The sequence below is a fragment of the Ascaphus truei genome, chromosome 8 (genome assembly GCF_040206685.1).
Source record: "Ascaphus truei isolate aAscTru1 chromosome 8, aAscTru1.hap1, whole genome shotgun sequence".
Lineage (NCBI taxonomy): Eukaryota > Metazoa > Chordata > Amphibia > Anura > Ascaphidae > Ascaphus > Ascaphus truei.
Window position 1 is genome coordinate 41,800,221 of NC_134490.1, and position 24,681 is coordinate 41,824,901.

General features: G+C 43.9%; 1 protein-coding gene across 1 annotated transcript in view; it reads left to right on the forward strand.

The window, feature by feature from the left end:
* Positions 1-24,681, forward strand: part of FBN3 (fibrillin 3) — a 181,428-nt gene that overhangs the window by 57,644 nt on the left and 99,103 nt on the right. Inside the window, exons 5-6 of the mRNA XM_075611661.1 lie at positions 1,975-2,070; positions 5,284-5,379. Of these exons, the coding sequence (XP_075467776.1) occupies positions 1,975-2,070; positions 5,284-5,379 (192 nt within the window). The remainder of the gene's footprint in view (positions 1-1,974; positions 2,071-5,283; positions 5,380-24,681) is intronic.

Below are 24,681 nucleotides of genomic sequence, written 5' to 3' on the forward strand. Positions count from 1 at the left end.
CACAGTGTGTGCTGGTAGCAGCCCCGGGAACCCCCTGCTTCCTGAGAGCCGGACCTCCACAGTGTGTGCTGGTAGCAGCCCCGGGAACCCCCTGCTTCCTGAGAGCCGGACCTCCACAGTGTGTGCTGGTAGCAGCTCCGGGAACCCCCTGCTTCCTGAGAGACGGACCTCCACAGTGTGTGCTGGTAGCAGCTCCGGCTGGGCTGGTTTGTGCTCTCGCAAGGGCGGCGTCAATGTCCCACGTTACACGGCCAATAGGAAGCCGTGATGTTATCCCTTGTGGCTTCCTTTTGGCCAGCGTGACCAGGACATTTAAAGACCAGAGAGATACCGGCACCCCCTACAGAGGTAAATATCTCGGGAGGCAGGGGGGTCCCTGGAGCTGAAATCAATGTGGTTACTTATTTATTTATTTATAAAATATTTTACCAGGAAGTAATACATTGAGAGTTACCTCTCGTTTTCAGGCATGTCCTGGGCACAGAGTAAAACAAATAGTACATGTTTACAAATACAGTTACATAATGAACAGAGTATACATTATATACAAGACATTGCACGCACAGTTAAAGAAAATATATATTATGGGCGTATGTAACAGTTACACACCAGATTAAAATGTGTGACAGCCTTAGATTTGAAAGAACTTAAACTGGTGGTGGATGTGAGAGTCTCTGGTAGACTGTTCCAGTTTTGGGGTGCACGGTAAGAGAAGGAGGAACGGCCGGATACTTTGTTGAGTCTTGGGACCATTAACAGTCTTTTGGAGTCTGATCTCAGATGATAAGTGCTGCATGTGGTAGGGGTGAGGAGCTTGTCAGATAGATGGGTAGCTTTCCCAGAAAGTATTTGAAGGCAAGACAAGAAAGGTTGCATTGGAGAACAAAACGGCATATTGAATTGTAGAGGGTGTCCCATCCTTTAAATGGGGGTGAAATGGGCAGGATTGCTGTTTTATCCTTTAGAGCAGGGGAGCGCACACTTTTGGAGCTACGCTCCCTGTCTGCTCCCTCAGGTGTTCACGCCCCCCTTACTTTTTTACTGGCGTCAAATGACGCTGCGGGTGACGTCACATGACCCCGTTGCCATGGCAACAGGCGGCAAATGACGCCGCAGGATCATGTCACGTCACGTGGCCCCTGACGCCGCGTTGCCATGGCGACGCGGCACAACAAGGCTTTGGAATCCCGGTAAGTAAGTTACAGGGGCCCACACGATCCCCCGGCATTTAATTTAAATGCCTTGAGGAAGAGCACGGGGCCTCTGCAACGACCTGCGACCCCCAAAAATCCCCCCAATTTATGCACCCTTGCTTTAGAGTGTCCTTATGATGTATATATTTGTTTTATAGGGGATGATTGGGCTAAAAGTGTCTGCCTGATCAAAACGGAAGTGGAGTCACCTCCGTTTCTGTCAGCCAGGGAGCGGCGGCAAGTCATGTGATCACTGCGGGAGCGATCACACGACAGCAAATGCCGGCACTGAAAAGGTTAAAGCTAATATTTCAGTGTTTTAAAGAAGAATTTTCTTTTCATCGGGGCTTTTCAATCAACTTTTTTTCTTGAGATCTTCCCCAACTTGGCCATACTAGTATACTGTAATAAAGGTAATGAGGAAGGAAAGAGAGGGGGCGTTGCCGGCGCAAACTCCTGCTCAGCCCATGGCGACGTCACAGAAAAGGGAGCAGCCAGAAGAAATCAAAACCCCTCCCAAGTCTCAGATCATCATGATTACAAACAAGCTTAAAAAAAGTTCAATACTTTTAGGTGCTTGATTTTTGTAAAAATACATAAATTACATAGAATTAGTTCCTTAAACAGGTCACCACCATTGGAAGTTTTTGGTTGTAGGTGGGAATGCACATTTGGCCCATATACATTCTTATTACTTTTGTGATTGTGTTGTTTCAGTGGTTGGGTGCTTGTAGTTTTACAGGCTAATAGACACCTTGTTCTCCTGCCTTTCTCCCTGCAGTCCTGAACTGTAACGTGAGGTGCATGAACGGAGGAAGTTGCAGCGAAGACTCCTGTAGCTGCCAGAAAGGATACTCTGGGACTCACTGCGGACAGCGTAAGTATTTACCTCTTTATAGCATAGCTTGTGGTATATGTAACAAGAGTGTTACCAGAAGCCAACTTATTGTATTGTAATCAGAAGAAAAATGATTGTATATACCTCTTCAGAAGAGGCGCTGTCAATCATCACTCTGCTTGCAGATGTTGTGGCCCAAAATAACTTTTATAGCGCAAGGGAGGGGGGAGGGGGGTTGGGTCAATTTTGGAAAGCACAGTAGTGATTAACAGCTCTCGAGGAGGTTCTGCAGCAGCTGCAGTCGTTTTTTTAAAATAATCAATAACAGTACTGATAGAGAAACACAAAAGCTCATGAAAATTGGTGCATATCAAACTTCTCTATTTTTGCCGACCCTCCATCATTGGGCACATGAAACTTTTTATGGTAAGCTGGGATATGGGATCTTGCTGGTGAGTACTTCCTATTAATAATATAATTATAATTGTTTGTCCTTGTATAGTGCTGCTAGTTTTACGTAGCGCTTTACAGAGACTTTTAAGCACCGTAACATATGCAATTTATTATATGGAAAGATCAGTTGACAAAATACATCACGTGTTCCTGGATTTATTTTATATACATACTTATAGATACATAAAATAGAATTGGTGACAACTTTACTGTAACACTAATTTATCAAATTATTAGTTGATATTAAAGCTGCTGTAAATAGCTGAAGGTTCAGCTATGTTTCTCGGTTCACTCGCACAGGCAGAAATAGGTACAATGGTTACACCTGGATTAAATAGGTACAGCTGTAGAATACAAACAACAAAAATGGCACTTCAGTGGTCTTGAAGAGGAGCAATGTGGTTTATTTAAGAGATCCCTTTAATAAAACACATTGGGCCAGATATATCAAGCTCCGGTATTCCAAAAACGAGGTATTGCCACTCCCAAAAAGTGTTATTTTTACAGTACAATGCATCAACGTTGTATTGCTAAAAATAACGCATTTTTTTAATCAAATTCCATGACCAGCTGACGAAAATGGGCTACACTATCTATCCCCCTTGGCCACTTTAGTGGCTAGTAGAGCAAAGCTATTGACCATTAGTCTAGTGGGGGGTGGGTGATTATATTAGTTACCCCGGTAGTTGCCATGCGATGCAGTTTTTTTTTTTTTTTAAATCCTCTTCAACAGATTATTCAATCAATTATTTTAGCGGGAGTTTTTTTTAGACCCAATTCATTTTCTTGTAGGATTCTTCTTTTATTTTTATCTCTTATTGGCTAGACATATGATGGGGACTGAACATGGGCCCGAGGCTTTGGATGGCAGCCAGTTCCAGCCTTCCAATTACTCTGCATCTGTTCCTTCTTCTTATATGCAGACAGTCCAAGTCTATCAACTTCACTGCACTTTTCTAGTTTCATCTTGGCATCTTATCAAGTTTGTAATATGCATGAAAAGGAAACCATTTGTTACATTGCACCAGAAAAAATAATAAAAAGGGAAAATTCCCATGTCCAGGAATTGAAGGTCTTGGATTTTATTCCACACCAATTTCCCATGGTTAGAAATCCTGCAAAGACATTTGATTTTCCACAACTAGACACAGAGAGATCTCTAGGGATTATATGACACATTATTTAAATGTTCTATTCATAAAATATTTTACCAGGAACAAAAAATATTGAGTCACCTCTCTTTTTTCAAGTATGACCTGAGACAGACATGTAACAAGTTTGGTCTTAGATGTGTCAATTTATGTCTGTGTCAAATGCACTAAATTTGGAATTTGAGCTTTTTCTTCCATCTGATTCTGTTTCCTTGGGCACGGAGGTTAACAGCAGCGTAGACCTTGTGGAGTTATTTCATGCAAAGAGAAAGGAAAATTGCAGAAGTTACAGACGCAAACTTTGATGAATCTAATTATAATGCGGAAATTAGCAACTGCTCCTCTAACTGCCTCTATAACCGCTCCCTATAACTCCTCCCCTTTCTGCTCCTATAACTCCTAACTGCCTCTATAACCGCTCCCTATAACTCCTCCCCTTTCTGCTCCTATAACTCCTCTAGCTGCCTCTATAACCGCTAACCGCTCCCTGTAACTCCTCCCCTCCCCTTTCTGCTCCTATAACTTCTCTAGCTGCCTCTATAGCCGCTAACCGTTCCCTATAACTCCTCCCCTCCCCATACTGCTCCTATAACGCCTCTAACTCCTCTAGCTGCCTCTATAGCCGCTAACCGCTCCCTATAATTCCTCCCCTCCCCTTACTGCTGCTATAACGCCTCTAACTGCCTCTATAACCGCTAACCGCTCCCTATAACTCCTCCCCTCCCTGCTCCTATAACGCCTCTAACTGCCTCTATAACCGCTCCCTATAACTCCTCCCCTCCCCTTACTGCTCCTATAAATCACTCCTTATAACTGCACCAATAACCTCTCCCTATAACCCCTCCACTATAACTCCTCCCCTAACTGCCCCTATAACATCTCCCTGTAACTCCTCCCTAACCACTCCCTATAACTCCTTCACTAATTGCTTCTATCACCGCTCCCTATAGCTTCTCTGCTAATTGCTCTTATAAACACTCCTTCTCTAACTTCTCCCCTAACCGCTCCATATAACTCTTCCTCTAACTGCTTCATTATCCACTTTAACATCAATATAAAGTAATAAAGAACACTTGCAACCCCTATAACATTTTGACTGTTCCATCTGCCTCCAGGATGCCCAAGCAGGCTCAGTGAGTTCATATTGGGGGATTAAAATCCAGAAGGGGGTTAGTTCCCTGTATTCTAAATTGAAACTGTGGAAGCACAGTGTACATGGTTGGTGATTATATTATATATATATATATATATATACACACAAAACAAGAATGTTCAGGGCACTCAAATTGGTAAAAATAGGTCAAATCACTGATCTTATCTTAGTAGTCGGGATGCTTGCAGTGCAGGGTACTCTTTTCGATCCCCTTTGGATCATTACTGTTATTGTTATTACAAGGATCACCGTCCAGCAACAAAAATAGATGAAACAAAAATGCAAAAGATCCGCAGCCCTCACTGGTTAGTATCAAAAGTAGAACGCTTTAATTTATCACAAGCATCAGGGGTACATACAAGACAGGAAGGGGCGATGTTTCGGACCTCCCGGTCCTTTCTCAAGCTACTGTATATATATATATATATATATATATACACCCAAAAAAAAGTTCACATATTTATAAATCACCAAAATAAATTTTCACCCCAACAGCTGTCTGTGAAAACGGTTGTCAGAACGGCGGACGTTGCATTGGTCCCAACAGATGTGCCTGTGTTTACGGGTTTACTGGACCACAGTGTGAAAGAGGTAAGATGCTGTTTTCATTTATACCCATCATAATTCACTCTATTACAGTCCATGGTAGTGATACCCAACTAGTGTGTCTGTACACTTTGTGTGTCAGTTACTGTAATTTGTGATTTATGTATGTATAGTGTGTGGGAGTTATTTTTATGTGTATAAATAATGTGTATTTTGTATGTCTGTCTGTTGAGGGTTATGTCTGTGTTTTGGGTTGTGTTTATCCCATTTATAAAGTATGTACACAGAATAAACAATAACAATGAATCAACTATATAAAAATATTACTGGGGGTTTAGTAAACTGAAAAGTATAATGATTTTGTAAATAGGACACATTCTGATTGTTGTCTAAACATCCTTGGCCCAGATGCACAAAAGGGTGCTACTATTTAGCATGCCTTTCCTCCCATTCATAATGGGACTATCCAATCTGGATCTGGGCCCTTGTGTTTTGAAAAGCAATTGAGTTCGACTTTTTTTATTGGGACTATTAGGACTTTACACTAAAATAAAAAAGTATAACAAATGTTCTTGTTTTTGATCATTTTTATAGTATGTGAATTTTTTATTATATTGTTAGGATTTATCGGTGCTGCAGCAAAAGCTCTTCTAGGGAAGGCATGTCATAATGGATAGGAAGCTAGATTGGCAAGCTCTGATGTACTCATTTGCATGTCACTACCCAGAATCCTTGTCTGTAAGCGTATCCACTTTGACATATGACAATTGGGTGAATGAAGCAGGTTTGAGGACCTGTGGAGTGGTCACAGGAGCACAGAACGCAACCGCCAGCTGGAAAACTACAGTAGCAAATAGCATATGACTTAGCTAGTACGTTGTGGGGTGCCAGACCTAAGGACATGCTAGCTATGTCATGGTGCACCCAAAGGTGAGAAGACTCACAAAAAGTTCCAAGACAGTTGTTTTCAGCATGTTTCTCCAAAGAAGAAAGGAGGGCTTCACAATGAAGCTACAGTAATGATAAAGAACACGTATAATCGCATTCACATCTCAGACAGGTCCCCTGCATCTTCCTTCCCCTGATAACCACACATCATACAGTACTCCAACTACATCCAGGGTTTCGGGTAATGACATGCAACTGAACCCTCATTGGGCCTAAGGCTGCGATTATACCTGATATGGCAGGGCGCACACGCTCTCCCTCAGGGCGATGCGCACGCCCCAAAACCTGCACTCCAGGCAGGAGGCATTGGGAGGCGACAGGGAGGCGTGGCCATGATGTCACGCGAGCAATTCGCCTTCATTGGCTGAACCACTCACGTAACGTGGCCGTGGCGTGGCCGTCACTCGAGAAAATCAATTTCTTGGATCTGCTCTAAATTCGCGCACTTGGCTGCCTCGGTCGCGCGCACTTAGTGCATTTATTTTGGCGTCGCGCGGTGTTAGGCGCACGGATAAACATGGCCTAATTCTGTAATCGGCGATAGCACCACACAGGAGGCCTCGTTAAAGTCAATGGAGCTTTCCATGTTATAGTGCTGGGTCGGTGTTATCGCAGCATACAGAATAAGGGAGATAATGCGTCACTTTTTGCACTTATATAGCTATGACCCTGTACACAGCGCTGTACATAACATTTTTGCAGCCACTGTCCCAAAGAGCTTGCAATCTAATTTTGATGCCTCATATAACAGTGACATGCACATGGGCGCCAGTAAATTTGACACTGGCATTCAAACTGTGTCCACCCTCCTCAAAGTCAGTGTCCTTACTTCAAAGATACGCTGGGCGGCAGAAAATGTTGGCGCCATACAAATAAAAGATAATAAGAAAAAGAAGATACTGCGGCCCTTTGCCAAGTTCCCTCTGTGGTGGTACTTTGGCCTCTTGGAACTTTGAATAAAACTTCCTCCAGTCTCGGAGGGCAATCTGCTGTATAGGGAGGGGCAAGAGCAGATGTCGGGCTGTAGCAATCAATTAAAACAAACTCCATTTGAAAAGAGGCCAAGGAAAGCCTGCAATGCACATGTGTGAATGTCTACGCAGCGTAGATTAAACAATGGATGTTTTTGTAGCGTTTGCATGAACACAGCGGTTAAAACTTCTCTCCCCCCGCACCCCTCCCTACACAAAAAAGCTGTAATGTGGTTTTGTCATCAGTATGGGTGAGAGAATGAGCTTTCTAACAAGCCCCCATAGAAAGGCAGTGGAAGTCATGCTGACACCATTAGTGCAAAGCTTTCCTTCCCCTGCGGGATTTGGATACTCAGGAAACCAGATAGTCAGCGGTTTACAGTGTGGGTTTTTCATCTCATGATCCAGAAGGAAAATCTCTCATCCAATACCTTATGGTAAAGGGACAGTTCCCCTTTGTGACCTTGGGAAGGTCACTTTATCTCCTTGTGCTCCAGACAACAAAAGTACACTGTAAGTTCTTCTGGAGACCGACTCCTTGCTGCAGAATTCTGTGGGCAGCGTTGCTTCCATTGTCTGCATGATGTACTGTAAGACTAAAATCTGAATATTTCCTTTATCAAAAAAAAAAAAAGATTAAATAATTTGTCAGTGTGAAAATATAAGAACAATAAAAAAATATCAGCACCTTCAAAATGAAAATACAAACTTTATTGCTTCTTGTTAAAAAGGAATAGATGTTTCTCTTTACCGGGAACAATGTAACTCTATCTTATCAGTTACATATGTACGCCACCTGTTTGATGAATGATAATATCATAAATACTTCTCTAGAAGAGAAAAGGAACAAATCAAGAGAAGGGTACTTTCCAGGGGCTCAACAAGCAGGAGAGGTCTTCCCAAATAACTCCCATTGTCTTTTAAAATAAACAAAGATTAGTGGTACTCTGTGTGTGATAAAATAAAAAGTAGTGCTATGTTACACCGCCTCTGTTTAAAGCTGCAGTCCCGTTTACCTGTGTTTTAAAATGTTATTTCCGCATAGATTTTTTTTTTTTTACAGAATTAGAGTTGGGGGTGCGGGATGGTGAGAGGGCGTCCGCTGGAGCTGAACCCTGCAATTTTGAGAGGACCCTTGGTTCCTGAAATGCTTATGGTTTTAGTTAGTGGTGTCTTATCTCGGATCAAGGAATTAAAAATGTCAGCAGAATCCCGCAAGTCAGTAGAAAGCCGGCGAAGTCGCGGCACAGGATTGGATGACTGCGCACGTTCATCCAGTAAACTGGCAACTACGCTGGGGAGTATCTCAGGAACCGGGGGGGAGGTGGATGCCGTTCAGCTCTGGGCGACACCCTGATCCGAAACCTGTAAAAAAAGAAAATGAAAAGGTGGAAATTAGGCCGGATTGCTGCTTTAACTTATTTAACATGTTACTGTCATGAGTTCACTTTAGTCCTAGGAGGGACTGCCCCTTTAAACGATGAAATAAGCATTAGCAGAGATGTTGCCACAAGCCGCTGTTCTTTTACTATGTTGCAACTTCAAAGGACTTGCTAAGAAGGGCTAACATTACAACATAAAGAAAGTAGAAACACTAAAGTTGTTTTCCGACATGTATAACCAGCGCTGAGTTTGCAAGAAAGAGTGCCAAAACTTTACGAGAAACATGAATGTATATCTAAACTACAATAAGTAATGCAAAAAAGATGTGTTAGAAAAAGCATATATCTACTCCCAGTTAGTATCCCACCCCATTCATAGTCCTTTCATTCATAGCTGTATGCAGTTTCTGTCAAATCCTAAAAAAAAGGTGGCGGATCTCAGTTCCCCCACAAAAGTAACCCTGGATAGAACAGGTTGCTTTATGCTTCTTGAATAGTCATCCTTTGGTTGTAATAGATCTTCCTTAAGAGCACTTAGCAGGAGGAAGTGTATGTGTGAGAGGGCACAGTGAATAGCTGTCTGGAAGGAGTACTGACAGGTTTATATCTGTGACCTCTCCTTGTGTGTGTGTTTTTCCAGTCTCTCATGCAGTCTCCTCTGCATCATAAATGGCCAGCAGCTGGACACATATGTTAACCCCTTTGCTGCCAGAGGGGCCAGCAATGCATTGGACAGTAATTCATGGTGTAAAAGTGTGTATAATATATACCTCTACATCAATATATATACATGAGTATACCTGTCTATATATTTGGTTCAATTTGGACAGGGTCAAATACCACCGATATAGTAGCTTGTAACTGTTTTCTTTAATTACGGTATTCATAGAGACCGACGCTGTAGCATGTAATTCCATAAACCACAAAATATCAGTGAGATTGAGGAAGCCAAAATACTTTTGCAAATGGAGAAGGCATCAAAACTATTTAATGTTTGCATAATGGGTGACTTTAATTATCCAGACATAGACTGGGGCAATGAGATTAGCATTACAACAATAGGAAACAGGTTTTTGGGGTTCCTTCAAGACAATTACATGATCCAAATTATTGAGGAAACAACCAGGAGAGGGTGTTACGCCGATGCTCGCCACAAACCGGGACCGGACCGCGGGGCTGAGGTGGGGTTATATAATCACCGACCTGAGTCCACGCAGACTGATCCGGAGTGCGCAGTTCATAGTCGTACATCGCAGGGTCAGGATTGGAGAAGGCAGCATCGTCGTTAATGAAGCAGGAGTTCGGCAACAGGAAATCAGGAGTGCCCCGCTTCAGCTTAGGAGCGTGAGCGCGGGGGTGGCTTCTGCGCGAGGAGCGGCCTCGGCCCATGACGCCGATCTCAGCAGGAGGAGACAGCAGGCTGGCCGAAGTTCACCGCAGGGCAGCGTCGGGAAGAACCAACGCTTCAGCGCAGAAGTCCAAGGCAGGTCACTGCAAGAGGATCGCAGCAAGCCGCAGGAAAGGAAGGGTAGCCACTGCTAGGAGGGAATGCAGCAGGTACCGGTGCTGGCAACACGCTTCAGCACAGACGTCCCGGGTAGGCCACTGCAGGAGAATAGCAGCAGGCCAGTGCTGGCATCAACGCTTCAGCACAGACGTCCAGGGCAGGCCACTGCAAGGAGATAGCAGCAGGCCGCAGGAAAGGAAGGGTAGCTACTGCTAGGAGGGAATGCAGCAGTACCAGTGCTGGCATCAACGCTTCAGCACAGACGTCCAGGATAGGCCACTACAGGAGAATAGCGGCAGGCCACAGGACAGGAAGGGTAGCTACTGCTAGGAGGGAATGCAGCAGTTACCAGTGCTGGCATCAACGCTTCAGCACAGACGTCCGGGGTAGGCCACTGCAAGGAGATAGCAGCAGGCCAGTGCTGGCAACAACGCTTCAGCACAGACGTCCAGGACCAGGCCTCTGGATACTCAGGAACTTGGAAGGTAAGAACGCTAGGAGAGAGGCCTGGGGTGGTTTGTGGCAGAGTCAGTAACATAGAGATATGAATAGTTATGCTCGGCGCTGGTTCAGAACCAACGCCTAGAATATAAAGGGCGGAGATCCAATCACAGGAGGAGGGTGTGTGAGAATTCCTCCAATGAAGTAGCACAGGGCAAAAGCTGCAATGAGAGGCAGCACCTGTGCCATAGATTGCCAGAGGAAGCCTGCAACTGCACAGGTCTGCAAGGCAAAAGTCAAAGCCAGTAGTGGATTCCTTACAGTACCCCCCCCTTCAGGTGAGACCTCCGGACGAACAAGATCCATCACAGATTTGGGGGACATGGAATTGTTCCTAAACCTCCTTAGGCGAGAGGTGGCGTTGAAAGCCCATAGTTTGTTGGGATTCCTTACAGTACCCCCACCACTGGGTGAGAAGCCTGGGTGAACAGGACCATTCATAGGTCTGGGAGACATTGAGTTGTTCCTGAAGTGTCTCCGGCGAGAATTAGGTCCACAATCCAGATGTACATTGGCGAGTGCCATGAAAGACAGCGGTGGTACTGCAGTTCTTGGTACATGGACAATGGGACCTGAGGGCTCCGGAATGGGAACATCGGAAGGACAGTAGCCAGGTGTCCGGTGCATAGTAATAGTCCAAGAGTACGGGACACAGGACACAGATTGTCGGACAAAAATGGCAGAGGGACCTTCAGAGAAGGCAATGTCTTTGGTGAAATCAGCACGGAGGAAGTTGCGAGAGTCTTTAGCTTCCAAGGAATTCCGGGTGGTGGTTAGCAAGGGAATGGGGCGGGAGGGTTCACTACACACTATTGCAGCGGTACTTTTGATACCAAGCAGGGTTGCTATCCCAAGCAATTTGCGAGAGTCTGTAGCAGTGTGTATGCAACTCTTGGTCATGGTACTGGCAGTTGAAGAAGGATCCGCTTCCTTTGGTTTGTGATCTTTAGAGAGAATGAAATCCGAATTTGTGGCTTTGGCGAAGGACATAATAAGCATGTCTATACCCATAGTGGAACCATAGAGAACAGGAACGGACGCTTCAGGTAAAGCGACGAGGTCCAGTAAGGGTGTCTTCGTCTTAGGGAGAGGCCAATTGCCATACAGAACGGGCACTTTGGGCACCGCACAGAGACCTGCGAGTAAGGAGTCTGTTTGAAAGGTGAGAAAACAGATTTTATCCAAAAAACAAGGCAGGCGGTTACGCGGTGCATCAACCTTAGGGAAAAAAGTCTTGGGGTTAAAGCTGGGTGCCTCCAACACAGAGAAAGAAGACAGAGAACTAGAGCTTGGCTTCGGAGTGGAGGTCCCAGGTACCCAGGTCTCACATGATACTGTGGGAAAAGCAATGCAAATTGTTACTGTTTTAAACATAGGGTCTTTAACATCGGTAGCTCCAGGCACCTTTTTGAGAGGTAACCCTAGTTTTGGGACAGGACAGTCAATAGCAAGTACCCCAAGTATTGTGGAAGACACAGAGAAAAATAAGTCCATTTTAAAGACGGGATCTTCTGAAAAAAGGGAACGTTCCAAATGCGATACCCCTGAGTTCGTGGTAGTAGACATACAGTCAGTAGTGGATACCCCGAATACTGTGGGCGAATCAGCGTAAAACAGTATTATTACAGGAATGGGCATCCCAGACTTTAAGTCATTTTTAATCATCCCGGAGGCTGTGGCATGATCCGTGAGAGAAACTGGGGTAAACTCTCCAACAGACACAAGGGATATCTTGCTTGTTACAGAATTGGGTCCCTGAGAATCCCTAGTGAGGGCATCAGACTCCATGGGAGACTTAGTGACAGGGGTTTTGGAACTGATTAAAGGAATTGCAGGTATCACAGATTTAATAGGAGAAATACCTTGCAAAACAGAAATTTTAGTAAAGGTGATAGGCATCACAGATAGGACAGACAGAAGTAAGCTAGGCAAGGTTGCTTCTATAACAGAAGATTTGGCAGCGGCAAAGCTTAACTCAGCGGCTGCTGGAGAACTTTTAACTACAGTGAGAAGGGACTGCAGATTTACAAAGTCAGGGATAAAGGGAGTCTCAAACTTGAAAGCCTGATCCTTCAAAAAGAAGGGCCCTAACTTTAATGGTACTGAGGGAGCAACAGCAGATACGCTGATCTCAGTAGGGGTCACTTGGAAAGGAGCATAATATGTACTGTTCGCTTTAAACCCTAGGATTTGAGAAGAGGAGAACTCAGACAGTGCAAGTGGGGTAACCACGCCTGTGCTGGTCTCTGAAGTGGGTATTTGGGAAGGAGTGTCTGGGACATCAGAAACGACAACAGATTCCACGAAAAGGGGTCTATGCTCAGAAGCAGGGGTCTCAGCTCTCTGAGTGACAGACGGGGTGAGTGAAATACCTAGGAGTAGGGATTCTGCGAACAGGTTTAGAGAAACAAACGGCTCCAGAGTACTTTTTACTGGAGCCAGTATTATTGCCGAAAGTTCAGGGGGCATAACCCCGAGAATTTTAGCCGAGTCAGAGGACAAAAGGGGTTGATCCTCTGAGGCTAAGGAGGTATCCCTGACTGACGAACTAAAGGGATCTACCAAGGAAGGTTCACAGGGCTGACCTGCAGGGGTTAACATAGGAAAAACCCCAAGGGTTAAATTACTCTGTACCTGAGAATCAGAAAAATAGAAGCTAGTCTCCGAGAGTGGGGTCATAGGGGGTTCTGCCTCTTGCCCTAGGGACCTATCATTAGACTGCGGAATACTAGGGTTAGCAGTAGGAACCTCACAGAGCAGACTAGCAGGGGTTAATACAGAAAAAACCTCGGAAACAGAGCTTAGAATTTTTGGTTTAGGAAAAGAGGGCAAACAGGATTCATTCTCTGGTGCTAGGGAAGACACACTGACCTGGGTACTGCAGGGATTTACAATGGGGAACGCATAAGCCTGACTAGCAGGGGTTAAGACCGAAATAACCTCAGGGACAGAACTTAGGGAGGTTAACTCAGGATTAGGGAGCGTGGCAGCTTCTTCCTTAGCGGGCAGCGACAGAGAAATGGTTTGACCATTCTTAGGAGAGAGAGGTAACCCCACAGGTTTAGTAACAGGACTGGCAGCACAGAGAATCTGCCAAGCAGCAGCATAGCTGGCAAGGAGGGGATCCTGTTCTATTATGTGAGTGTCTAGTGTTGAGGAAAGTACATGGAGTGTATCTTGAGACTGGGCCAACATGAGGAGGGCGCTCTGTTCCACTAGATGAATGTCCAGTGATGAGGCCAGGGCATAGATTGCCTCTTGGGCGTCGGCCAGTTCCATAGGGTTCACATTATCCCAGGTTAAAGGGGAATCAGGGGAGCGAATACATTCGGCTAGAGACTGTTTTAAGTTCAGGATACAGTAAGCCTTAATAAAGAGATCACAACGGCATTGTCTTTGCAAAGGGGTTAAACCTTCATAGGTAAACATTTCATCCATCAGGGGTATTACTTCACACAAATACTGGCCTTCATAGTGGGACTGATACGCAGGCCGGGACATAACTTCAGTTGGTAAATTGCCATCCCCCGCCACGGCGCGGTCCGGTTTTAATGGGCCGAGCATACTGTTACGCCGATGCTCGCCACAAACCGGGACCGGACCGCGGGGCTGAGGTGGGGTTATATAATCACCGACCTGAGTCCACGCAGACTGATCCGGAGTGCGCAGTTCATAGTCGTACATCGCAGGGTCAGGATTGGAGAAGGCAGCATCGTCGTTAATGAAGCAGGAGTTCGGCAACAGGAAATCAGGAGTGCCCCGCTTCAGCTTAGGAGCGTGAGCGCGGGGGTGGCTTCTGCGCGAGGAGCGGCCTCGGCCCATGACGCCGATCTCAGCAGGAGGAGACAGCAGGCTGGCCGAAGTTCACCGCAGGGCAGCGTCGGGAAGAACCAACGCTTCAGCGCAGAAGTCCAAGGCAGGTCACTGCAAGAGGATCGCAGCAAGCCGCAGGAAAGGAAGGGTAGCCACTGCTAGGAGGGAATGCAGCAGGTACCGGTGCTGGCAACACGCTTCAGCACAGACGTCCCGGGTAGGCCACTGCAGGAGAATAGCAGCAGGCCAGTGCTGGCATCAACGCTTCAGCACAGACGTCCAGGGCAGGCCACTGCAAGGAGATAGCAGCAGGCCGCAGGAAAGGAAGGGTAGCTACTGCTAGGAGGGAATGCAGCAGTACCAGTGCTGGCATCAACGCTTCAGCACAGACGTCCAGGATAGGCCACTACAGGAGAATAGCGGCAGGCCACAGGACAGGAAGGGTAGCTACTGCTAGGAGGGAATGCAGCAGTTACCAGTGCTGGCATCAACGCTTCAGCACAGACGTCCGGGGTAGGCCACTGCAAGGAGATAGCAGCAGGCCAGTGCTGGCAACAACGCTTCAGCACAGACGTCCAGGACCAGGCCTCTGGATACTCAGGAACTTGGAAGGTAAGAACGCTAGGAGAGAGGCCTGGGGTGGTTTGTGGCAGAGTCAGTAACATAGAGATATGAATAGTTATGCTCGGCGCTGGTTCAGAGCCAACGCCTAGAATATAAAGGGCGGAGATCCAATCACAGGAGGAGGGTGTGTGAGAATTCCTCCAATGAAGTAGCACAGGGCAAAAGCTGCAATGAGAGGCAGCACCTGTGCCATAGATTGCCAGAGGAAGCCTGCAACTGCACAGGTCTACAAGGCAAAAGTCAAAGCCAGTAGTGGATTCCTTACAGAGGGGCAGTTCTGGATTTGGTAATATCAAACAATGTAGAAGTAATAACAAATATTCAAATCCAGGAACATTGGAGTAACAGTGATCATAACATGGTCTCATTTTAAATAAATTATCGAAAACATATTACTTGGGTTCAAAGACCTTCAACTTTAGAAAGGCGGATTTTAATAAACTGAGGCTAATCTACAAGGAATACAATGTGATGATGTTTTTGCAGGGAAAAATGTAAAACATGAATGGGCAGTCTTTAAATATTGTTAGAAAAGCACACGTATCAGTAATTAGTACCCTTTGGTAATTAGTATAAAAGAAATAAGTCTAAACCAATGTGGCTAAATAAACAGGTAGGGGAGGAAATAGACAAGAAGAGGAAGGCGTTTCGATTCTTGAATTCAGAAAGGACCGAGGCATTGTATCAGAATTATAAAGAATGTAACACAAGTTGCAAAAGGGCAATCAAATTAGCAAAAATGGATAATAAAAAAGGATTGCAATAGAAAGTAAGATCAACCCTAAAAAGTTCTTTAAGTACCTTAATAACCAAACCATTAGAAAAGAAAATATAGGGCCCTTTAAGTGTGAGATGGGCAGTCAGATTATCGGAGATAAGGGAAAAACAGAGGTATTAAACAAATTCTTTGCCTCTGTGTTTACCAGGGAAGAATCAATTTCCATAGCAGTGCTGCAGGAGGAAGCCACAACCTCTATATTAACTAACAATTGGTTAACTGAAGAAAAAGTTTGTAGGCGGCTTGATAAAATTAAAGTAAATAAGGCACCTGGCACTGATGGCATACATCCAAGAGTTCTTAAGGCGTTAAGTTCAGTAATAGCCAAACTATTACATTTAATATTCAGGGATTCCATTTCCACAGGCTGAGTACCACAAGATTGGCGTAAAGCAGATGTGGTGCCTATATTTAAAAAGGGAGCTAGATCACAAACGGGGAATTACAGACCTGTAAGCCTGACTTCAATAGTGGGGAAAATACTTGAAGGTTTAATACGGGATAATATTCAGGAATACCTAATGGAAAACAAAATTATTAGTAATAGTCTGCATGGATTTATGCAGGATAGATCATGCCAAACTAACATTATTAGTTTCTTTGAGTAGGTAAGAAGGAATTTAGAGCAAGGTAATGCAGTTGATATTGCCTACTTAGATTTTTCAAAGGCTTTTGATACGGTTCCACACGAGGTTAGTGTACAAAATAAAGCAAATTGGACTCGATAAAAATATTTGCACCTGGATTGAAAACTGGTTGAAGGAAAGGCTAGCTAAATTAGAGTTATTTACATTAGAAAAGAGGCGTATAAGAGGCTATATGATAACTATATACAAATATATTTGGGGACAGTACAAGGAGCTTTCAAAAGAACTATTCACCCCAAGGGTAGTACAAAGGACACAGGGTCATACCTTAAGCTCGGAAGAAAGGAGATTTCACCAGCAGCAAAGGAAAGGGTTCTTTACAGTAAGGGCAGTTAAAATGTGGAATTCATTACCCATTGAGACTGTGATGACAGATACAATAGATCTGTTCAAAAAAAGGTTTGACATCTTGTTAGAAAGGAAAGGTATACAGGGATATACCTAATAAGTAAAAATGGGAAGGAGGTTGACCAGGGAGTAATCTGATTGCCAATTCTTTTATTTTCTCCTTATGAGATATCTTTAGATGATATTTCACTGGGTTTTTTTATTTGCCTTCTGCTCGATCAATATACTGTAAGTACGGATATAGGATAAAGTATCTGTCGTCTAAATTTAGCATAGGTTGAACTTGATGGACGCATGTCTTTTTTCAACCTCATCTACTATGTAACTATGTAACTATATACTGTATATACTATATACTGTATATACTGCTGACATTGGAAGCTTGGGCTTTTTTGCCTGTAGGGCCCAAGTAGTGAGGGATTTTTACAAAGCCCCAGAGAATATCTTTTAGCCCAGACTTGTTCTAGGAGACAAAACAAGCTCACCAGCTGTGTGTATACAAGGGCTGCTGCACCAAGAAAAACAGAGCAGAGGTTTGGCTGCAGGATGGTATAAGTTACATGTTTCAAACAGACTGCTTTCATTGAGTAATGGATGGACTGTCACTACATTCACATCAGAAAAGCAGAGACTGCTGACCTCATCCTACTGTGTGTTTCTGGCTGTTGGAAGGAAACGTGAATTTTAATATACATATATATATATACAGTGGTTGACAAATCACCAAAAAATCTACTCGCCACACAAAAAAATCTACTCGCCACTTAGTACCAAACGTGTGCTGCTTGGGCCAATATTTACTCGCCCGGGGGTTAAATCCACTCGCCCGGGGCGAGCAAATGTATAGGTTTGTCGAACACTGTATATATATATATATATAATAATTTCAAGGCTGTAGGGTTTACCATCACGTTTTAAGTTATGGTGGGTGAAAAAGGCAACAAGAAAACTCCACCGTATTGCATATAGCAAATAAAAAGATCACTTGTGAGCACATTGACATGTCTTAGGCAGGTCTGCAACCCTGCCTTTCACCATTATCACTCAGCATACAGTGTTTCCACTGCAGCAAGGGACTCTTGGAAATGACATGCAAATGAGCACACCGTTTCACCTTTTGCCTGAAAAACCATTGTTACATGGAGCCCATATAAGCTAATGCTCGCTGTTAACACAGCTTTAAAGCACAGCATGGGAATCAGATGCAAAGCCAGAGAAACCATTCACAGACATGTTTCAACCTTAATGGGTACTCAAATGCAGGAGTGATTTCAATTAAATTGTAGCATGAACAAGGCACTACTCAGGACTTCTTGCAAGTGAAAAACTAGAGCTATATATAGATATACACATGCTTAATTGAATAAATAAAAAAGCAGCCAACATTTTTCCATTAGCATCATGAGATTTGACTGCTTCGTGGCTAAGATACATGTAAGAGACCACCCAGCCGCAATGAATGGGGTTTCACAATAAGTGTTATTTTTAATACATTCGTCATGTAAACAGACTGTTATAAAGCGCTCTTAATTACAGCAGTCCCTCTGCTAATGACTTTGAAATAATTCGTTTTCTGATTTTATTTGCGTAATTAAAACTGCAGCTCAAACTGCCGTTTTTTTAATGAAATTTTTTTCCATTCAATATGTGCATCAATACAATCTGCACACTGACAAGTGATTAGCTAAGTTGCCGATCGATCCGTTCTCCTGTAATCGATCGCTGAATCGAGGGTTATTTAATTCACTGTTAGGGCTGCACGAGAGTACCCAGGATGCAATGTTCTGTGTGGAAGATCATGTGACCAGGCTGACACTAGATACAATTGGTGCACTGCTAGAGAGAGGGCAGGGCTCAAGAGCCAGAGCCTGTCTCAGAAGAGGAAGGGGGTATGACTTTGTAAATGGTTTCTATAGAAACAAAAATGCTTGCTACATTAGAATACATTAAAAATGTCTTTAAAATTATTATTTTTTTAAATGCTACAAGTATTTTCTTATAGTACAGAACTGATTTTTAATTTTTTTTTTTAAAGCACACATGTAGGATATTGCTTGAACTGCAGCTCTAATGTATTCGTTAGGCAGTTAAAGTATTCTTTGCCATAAAGGCAACAGCAGACATATTTTATCATCCCGTAAAGAGCATGTCGGGATTAAAAACAAAAGATAAGAATCACATGTTTCGGAAAATAAATGTACTGTGAGAATCTGTACAGCAAGCATCACAAAGAGCAGGTTCCCATGTAAGTGCAAGGAGTACTTGCATCTAAGGTCTGCAGTTAACATTGCAGATTGATAACGATGCGTGTATTTCAGTATGGAGAGGTAGACCAGATGTACGGACGTTATACTTCACAACATGTCAAAAGCAGCAATTTCTAAACTAACTTCTCTACAGGTCAAGACTTTCTATTATTTTTCCTTTGATTAAAAACCTCTATACTCCTGGATTCTACGCGCTAGCTGATTAAAAACCACAGGCGTTACATGAATTCCTTCACTGTTTTAATCAGTGCCTGATTTATGAGAAAACCTATATCTTATCAGTTTGGCTCAATTTAAATCTATTGGGGTTATTCATTAAAATGAGAAGTACGGAAACTCCTGTGAAAAAAAAGTGGAATTGTACATTTTTTTTAAAAAGCAGTGGTACTTTATTTATTTAATTTATTTATAAAATGTTTTACCAGGAAGTAATACATTGAGAGTTATCTCTCGTTTTCAAGTATGTCCTGGGCATAGAGTTAAGATGACAAATAATACATGGTTACAAATTCAGTTACATAAGTGAACAGGGTATACATTATATACAAGACATTGCATGCAGAGTTAAAGATAATTTATATTATAGGCGTATGTAACAGTTACAGACCAGATTAAAATGTGAGACAGCCTTAGTTTTGAAAGAACTTAAACTGGTGGTGGATGTAAGAGTCTCCGGTAGGTTGTTCCAGTTTTGGGGTGTACGGTAAGAGAAGGAGGAGCGGCCCGGATACTTTGTTGAGCCTTGGGACTATGAACAGTCTTTTGGAGTCAGATCTCAGCTGATAAGTGCTGCATGTGGTAGGGGTGAGGAGCTTGTCAGATAGATGGGTAGCTTTCCCAGAAAGTATTTGAAGGCTAGACAAGAAAGGTTTCATTGGAGAACAAGACGGCATATTGAATTGTAGAGGGTGTCAAGTTTGGTAAGGTGGGTTTGGGAGCCCAGCCATATACTATGTCTCCATAGTCAATAACTGGCATTAGCATATGTTGTGCGATACGCTTTCTGACCAGCAGACTTAGGGAAGATTTGTTCCTATAAAGTACTCCTAGTTTGGTATAGGTTTTGGATGTCAGGGTATCAATGTGCATCCCAAATGTTAAGTGGGAGTCAAACCATATGCCCAGGTATTTAAAACTATTGACAGGAGTTAGGGTGGTGTTAAAGTTGGTTCTGATCTGGAGCACAGTCACTGGAATCTTTAAAAATGTAGTCTTGGTCCCAAATACCATTATGACAGTCTTGTCACTGTTTAAAAACAGTTTGTTTTGGGAAATCCAGTTTTCAAGACTCAAAAAGTCAGACTGAAGTATGTGTTCAAGGTCGGAGAGGCTATGGCTGTGTGCATATAGGATTGTGTTTTCTGCATACATGTGTATTGAAGCTTCCTTACAAACTGTGGGAGATCATTGATGAACACTGAGAAGAGTAGGGGCCCCAGAACCGAGCCTTGCGGGACACCACAGGTGATATCCAAGGGGTTGGAGTTAGAGCCCGATTAACACATGTTGGGCTCTACCTGATAGGTAGGAATGAAACCAGTTTAAAGCATGCTTCCCTATTCCAGAGCACTGGAGTTTGTTAAGCAGGATAACATGATCAACTGTGTCAAAAGCCTTTGCAAAATCTAGGAATATTGCACCAGTGAGTTGTCACTGTTCCAATCCACATTGGATTTAATTGCAAACTTTTAGCAAAGTAGTTACAGTGGAGTGTTTGGGGCAAAAACCAGATTGGAATTGGCTAGGGAAATCTGTCTTGGTATAGTAATCGCTTAATTGGGAGTGAACACATTTTTCCATGACTTTGGATAGTATTGGAAGAGAGATTGGCCTGTAGTTTGAGTCAGTGTTTTTGTCCCCACTTTTGAAGATTGGGATAACTGGCAGTTTTCCAGATCTTAGGGATATGGCCTGCAGACAGGATAGAGTTGACTATGGAAGCAATTGGTTTGGCAATGGCTGGGGCACTAAGTCTTAGGAATTTAGATTGCAGTAAATCAGATCCACATTGGCTGCTTAGTTTTAATTTGGGGAGCGCTTGTGTAATCTCCTCTTTGAACACTGGGCCAAATTGAAAATTGTGGGTATTGCTGGGAGGGTTTGGGGCTATGTGGGTACTCCCAGGATGAGATTCATGTTTGTGGTTTGGGTTGCATTTCGCTGGTAAGTTGGTAGCAAACCCCACAAAGTAATCATTGAATGCATTTGCATTGTCAGTGGGGTTTGTCAGACTAATATCCCCCTTAGTGATATTACTTGGTTATTGATGGTTAGAAGGCTGGAATATGTTGTTGATAACCTTCCAGAAGTTAGCTGGGTTTGAAATTATCAGAGTACTATTGTGCTTTTGCATGCCTTGTTTGCCTTGTGCACATGTTCCGCAGGCATCTGTAGTGATTTAGATCCTTGATAGTGCCAGTTACTTTGTAGCTTTTCCACAAAGCATCCCTGAACTGGTAGAGTGCTATAAGGTCAGTTGTCACCATGGAAGGTGGGCCCCCCCATACCCTTATTCTGCGAAGTGGAGCATGGGTATCACAGAGTTGTAAGAACTCGGCTTGGAAATAGTCGAGCGCAGAATCAGGGTCAGGAATTAAATAGATTCTGTGCCAAGGGCAGTTGGTAGGGTCAGCCAGAAACTGTTGTGGGTTAAAGTTTCTAAATGTTCTAGTGAGGAGAACTTTAGGGCTTGATTGGGGTGGTTTAATTTTCCTTACACAGTACACTATTACATGGTCACTGAAAATGTCAGGAAGGATGCCAGAGGAATGGATTCTGCTGGGATTTGAGGAGAGAATCCAGTCTAGCAAGGAGTGGTTGTGTGATTTCAGGTTTGTCACTATTACATGGTCACTGAAAATGTCAGGAAGGATGCCAGAGGATTGGATTCTGCTGGGATTTGAGGAGAGAATCCAGTCTAGCAAGGAGTGGTTGTGTGATTTCAGGTTTGTCCGTGTGGGTTGGGAAATGAGTTGCGTTAGGTTAAGTGACTTGAGTTGTATCTGGATTTTGTGGTTTTTAGGGTCGAGCCAATTGAAGTTGAAATCCCCAAGAAATAGCAGCTCACTCTTCTCATTTAGAGAGGAAATGGAGCCAAAAAACTGATATCAGTCAGGGACTGTAGAGGGGCTTTAGGGGGGGCGGTAGATGCCAGCAACCAAGATGGGCTTAGAAAAGGGGAGGCAGATTCTGCCAACTAGGATTTCGAAAGAGGGTGGGCTTGGGGGGCAATTTAACAGTGTACATTGTACAGTAAGGTGTCTGCAATATAAAATAACACCCCTCCTCCTCTCTTTCACCTATCTCTCCTAGAAATGGAGTATCCCTGAATGGCAATATTTGCATCAGGAGTTTTAGGGGTTAGCCATGTTTCTGTGAGAACGATGGCTTTGGGTTTATGAATAAGGCACCATGCCCTTAGTTCATCCAGTTTGGGCAGCAGGCTCCGGATATTTATATGGGTGACAGATAGACCTTTTTGGAATTTAAAGGTGGAATTATCAGGGGTATGGGAAAGAGTTGAAATGGGAGGGCCTGGGTTAGGTTCAATATCACCTGCTAAACAGAGTAATAGTTTGAGTAGAAATTTGATTAGTTGTTTGCAATTTGTAAATTTGTGGTGTTTGCCATTAGAGTGAGCGGTGATCGGTGTGCTGGTTTTTAGAGTTCTCCACCAGCATTCAGTAGATAGTGCAAGGCTTTCGAGTAGTCCAGGGTGTATGGTGATATTGGGTATGAAAATAAAAAATGTAGTGGAATTCCATGGCCCCCAGTGTCCATCGACCAGTGACTATAGAGAACGTGAAATGCATTGCAGAGCAAAGGGAGGTGTAAGACGTCCTCCTAGTTGATTGTAAAATGCTAATTTGTGGTAGTTTAAGTAGCTTTTCCAAAAGCCTACAAGCTTCGGGGTCTACGTATCAAGGCAATTTTGCAGCTAAAAGGGGCATTTTCACCATACACCAATGAATCAAAGCATTTTACTCCATTTGTGCCCGATTGCTTTAGCTTGCACCTTGGGGAGAGTCAGTACGAGAGGTTGGGGAGGAGTTACAGATTATAATGATATGTATCACAGTCTGCTTCTCTCTGCACCTAGGGTTGCCAGGTGTCCGGTATTGAACCGGATAGCCTGGTTTTTAGGTACTCTGTCCGGTAAAAAATGAGAGATAATACCGGACATGTATGTGTGTGTGGGGGGGGGGGGGGGCATGTATGTGTGTGTGTGGGGGGGGGGGGGGCATGTATGTGTCCGGTATTATGTCTCCGGACTAAGTAACCAATCGTGGGATTTCCCCCAAGAATGGAGAGTGCTGTGCTGCTGCTGCTAGGGGGCTGGGCAGCTTCCTCCATACTGATTGGCTGCTGCTTTGTTATGCATCCAATCAGAAGGAAGTGGCAGGAGCCTGGGGGGTGGGGCCAAAGAGCAGAGGAAAAGCATGGAGCAGAGAGAGGTGAGGCTGTGTCCTGTGTGTATTTGTTCTGTTTTGTCTGTGTGTGTGTGTGTGTATTTGTACTTGTACTGTACGGTTTTGTGTGTGTGTGTGTGTTTTCTCTGGCTGTCCTGTGGGGGTGATAATGACAGGGAGGTGGGGAGTGAGAGGATGAATGGGGGGGGGGGGGTGATAATGACAGGGAGGGGGGTGAGAGGATGAAGGGAGGGGGGGTGAGCGAGGATGAAGGGAGGGGGGTGAGAGAGGATGAAGGGGGGAGAGAGGATGAAGGGAAGGGGTGAGAGAGGATGAGGGGAGGGGGTGAGAGGACGAGGGGGGTTGGAGGGTGAGAGGTTAAGGGGAGAGAGGATGAGGAGGGGGTGCAACAATCTTAAATTTGTGGGAGGAGCATTAAGATCAGTATTACTCGCCATGTACAGTATGACTGCAGGTCAGTTATTTATAAATGATCTGACCATTATGTCATTTGTTCTAAATTTCACTCCAAGCATGCACCAATTTGCATCAATTTGCACTATTTCATATTCTATTTCCTAAAAAAATCCTCAGAAGGGCGCTCCCTCCCAAGACTCCTCCCCAGATTTTTTACGAAATAGAATATAAATTGGTGAATACTTGGAGTGAAATTTAAAAAAATAAAAAAAATTACGTAACAGGTCAGGCCATTTATAAAGAACATTCTTCCCCACCAACGATTCGCGCGCGCGTCGCAGCTTTCACCATTGTGTCCAGTATTTTTGGACCTGGCAACCCTATCTGCACCTCTATTATGACTTTAATTTACTCCCAAAAATCCTCCATATCTGAAGCTGCGTAAGTTGCATCAGATGTAAGAAACTGTTCTTCCATACACTCCAAAAATGGAGCAGTGCGTCTAAACACACTTTTGTCTACGTTCATACATACACCCCATAGCTGGAAGATGCATTACATAAGGGCAACATTGTAATATATGTTTAACCCTATCCATGCTACACTACCTGCATGCTGTATGATTACCTTCCCAACCACTGTAAATGTAGGATTCTCCGAGCAGACTCCGTAGTATTACAGAGCACCGCTGCATGCACACTGTTAGTGGGAGGAGATGTAGTGCAGTGGTTATGA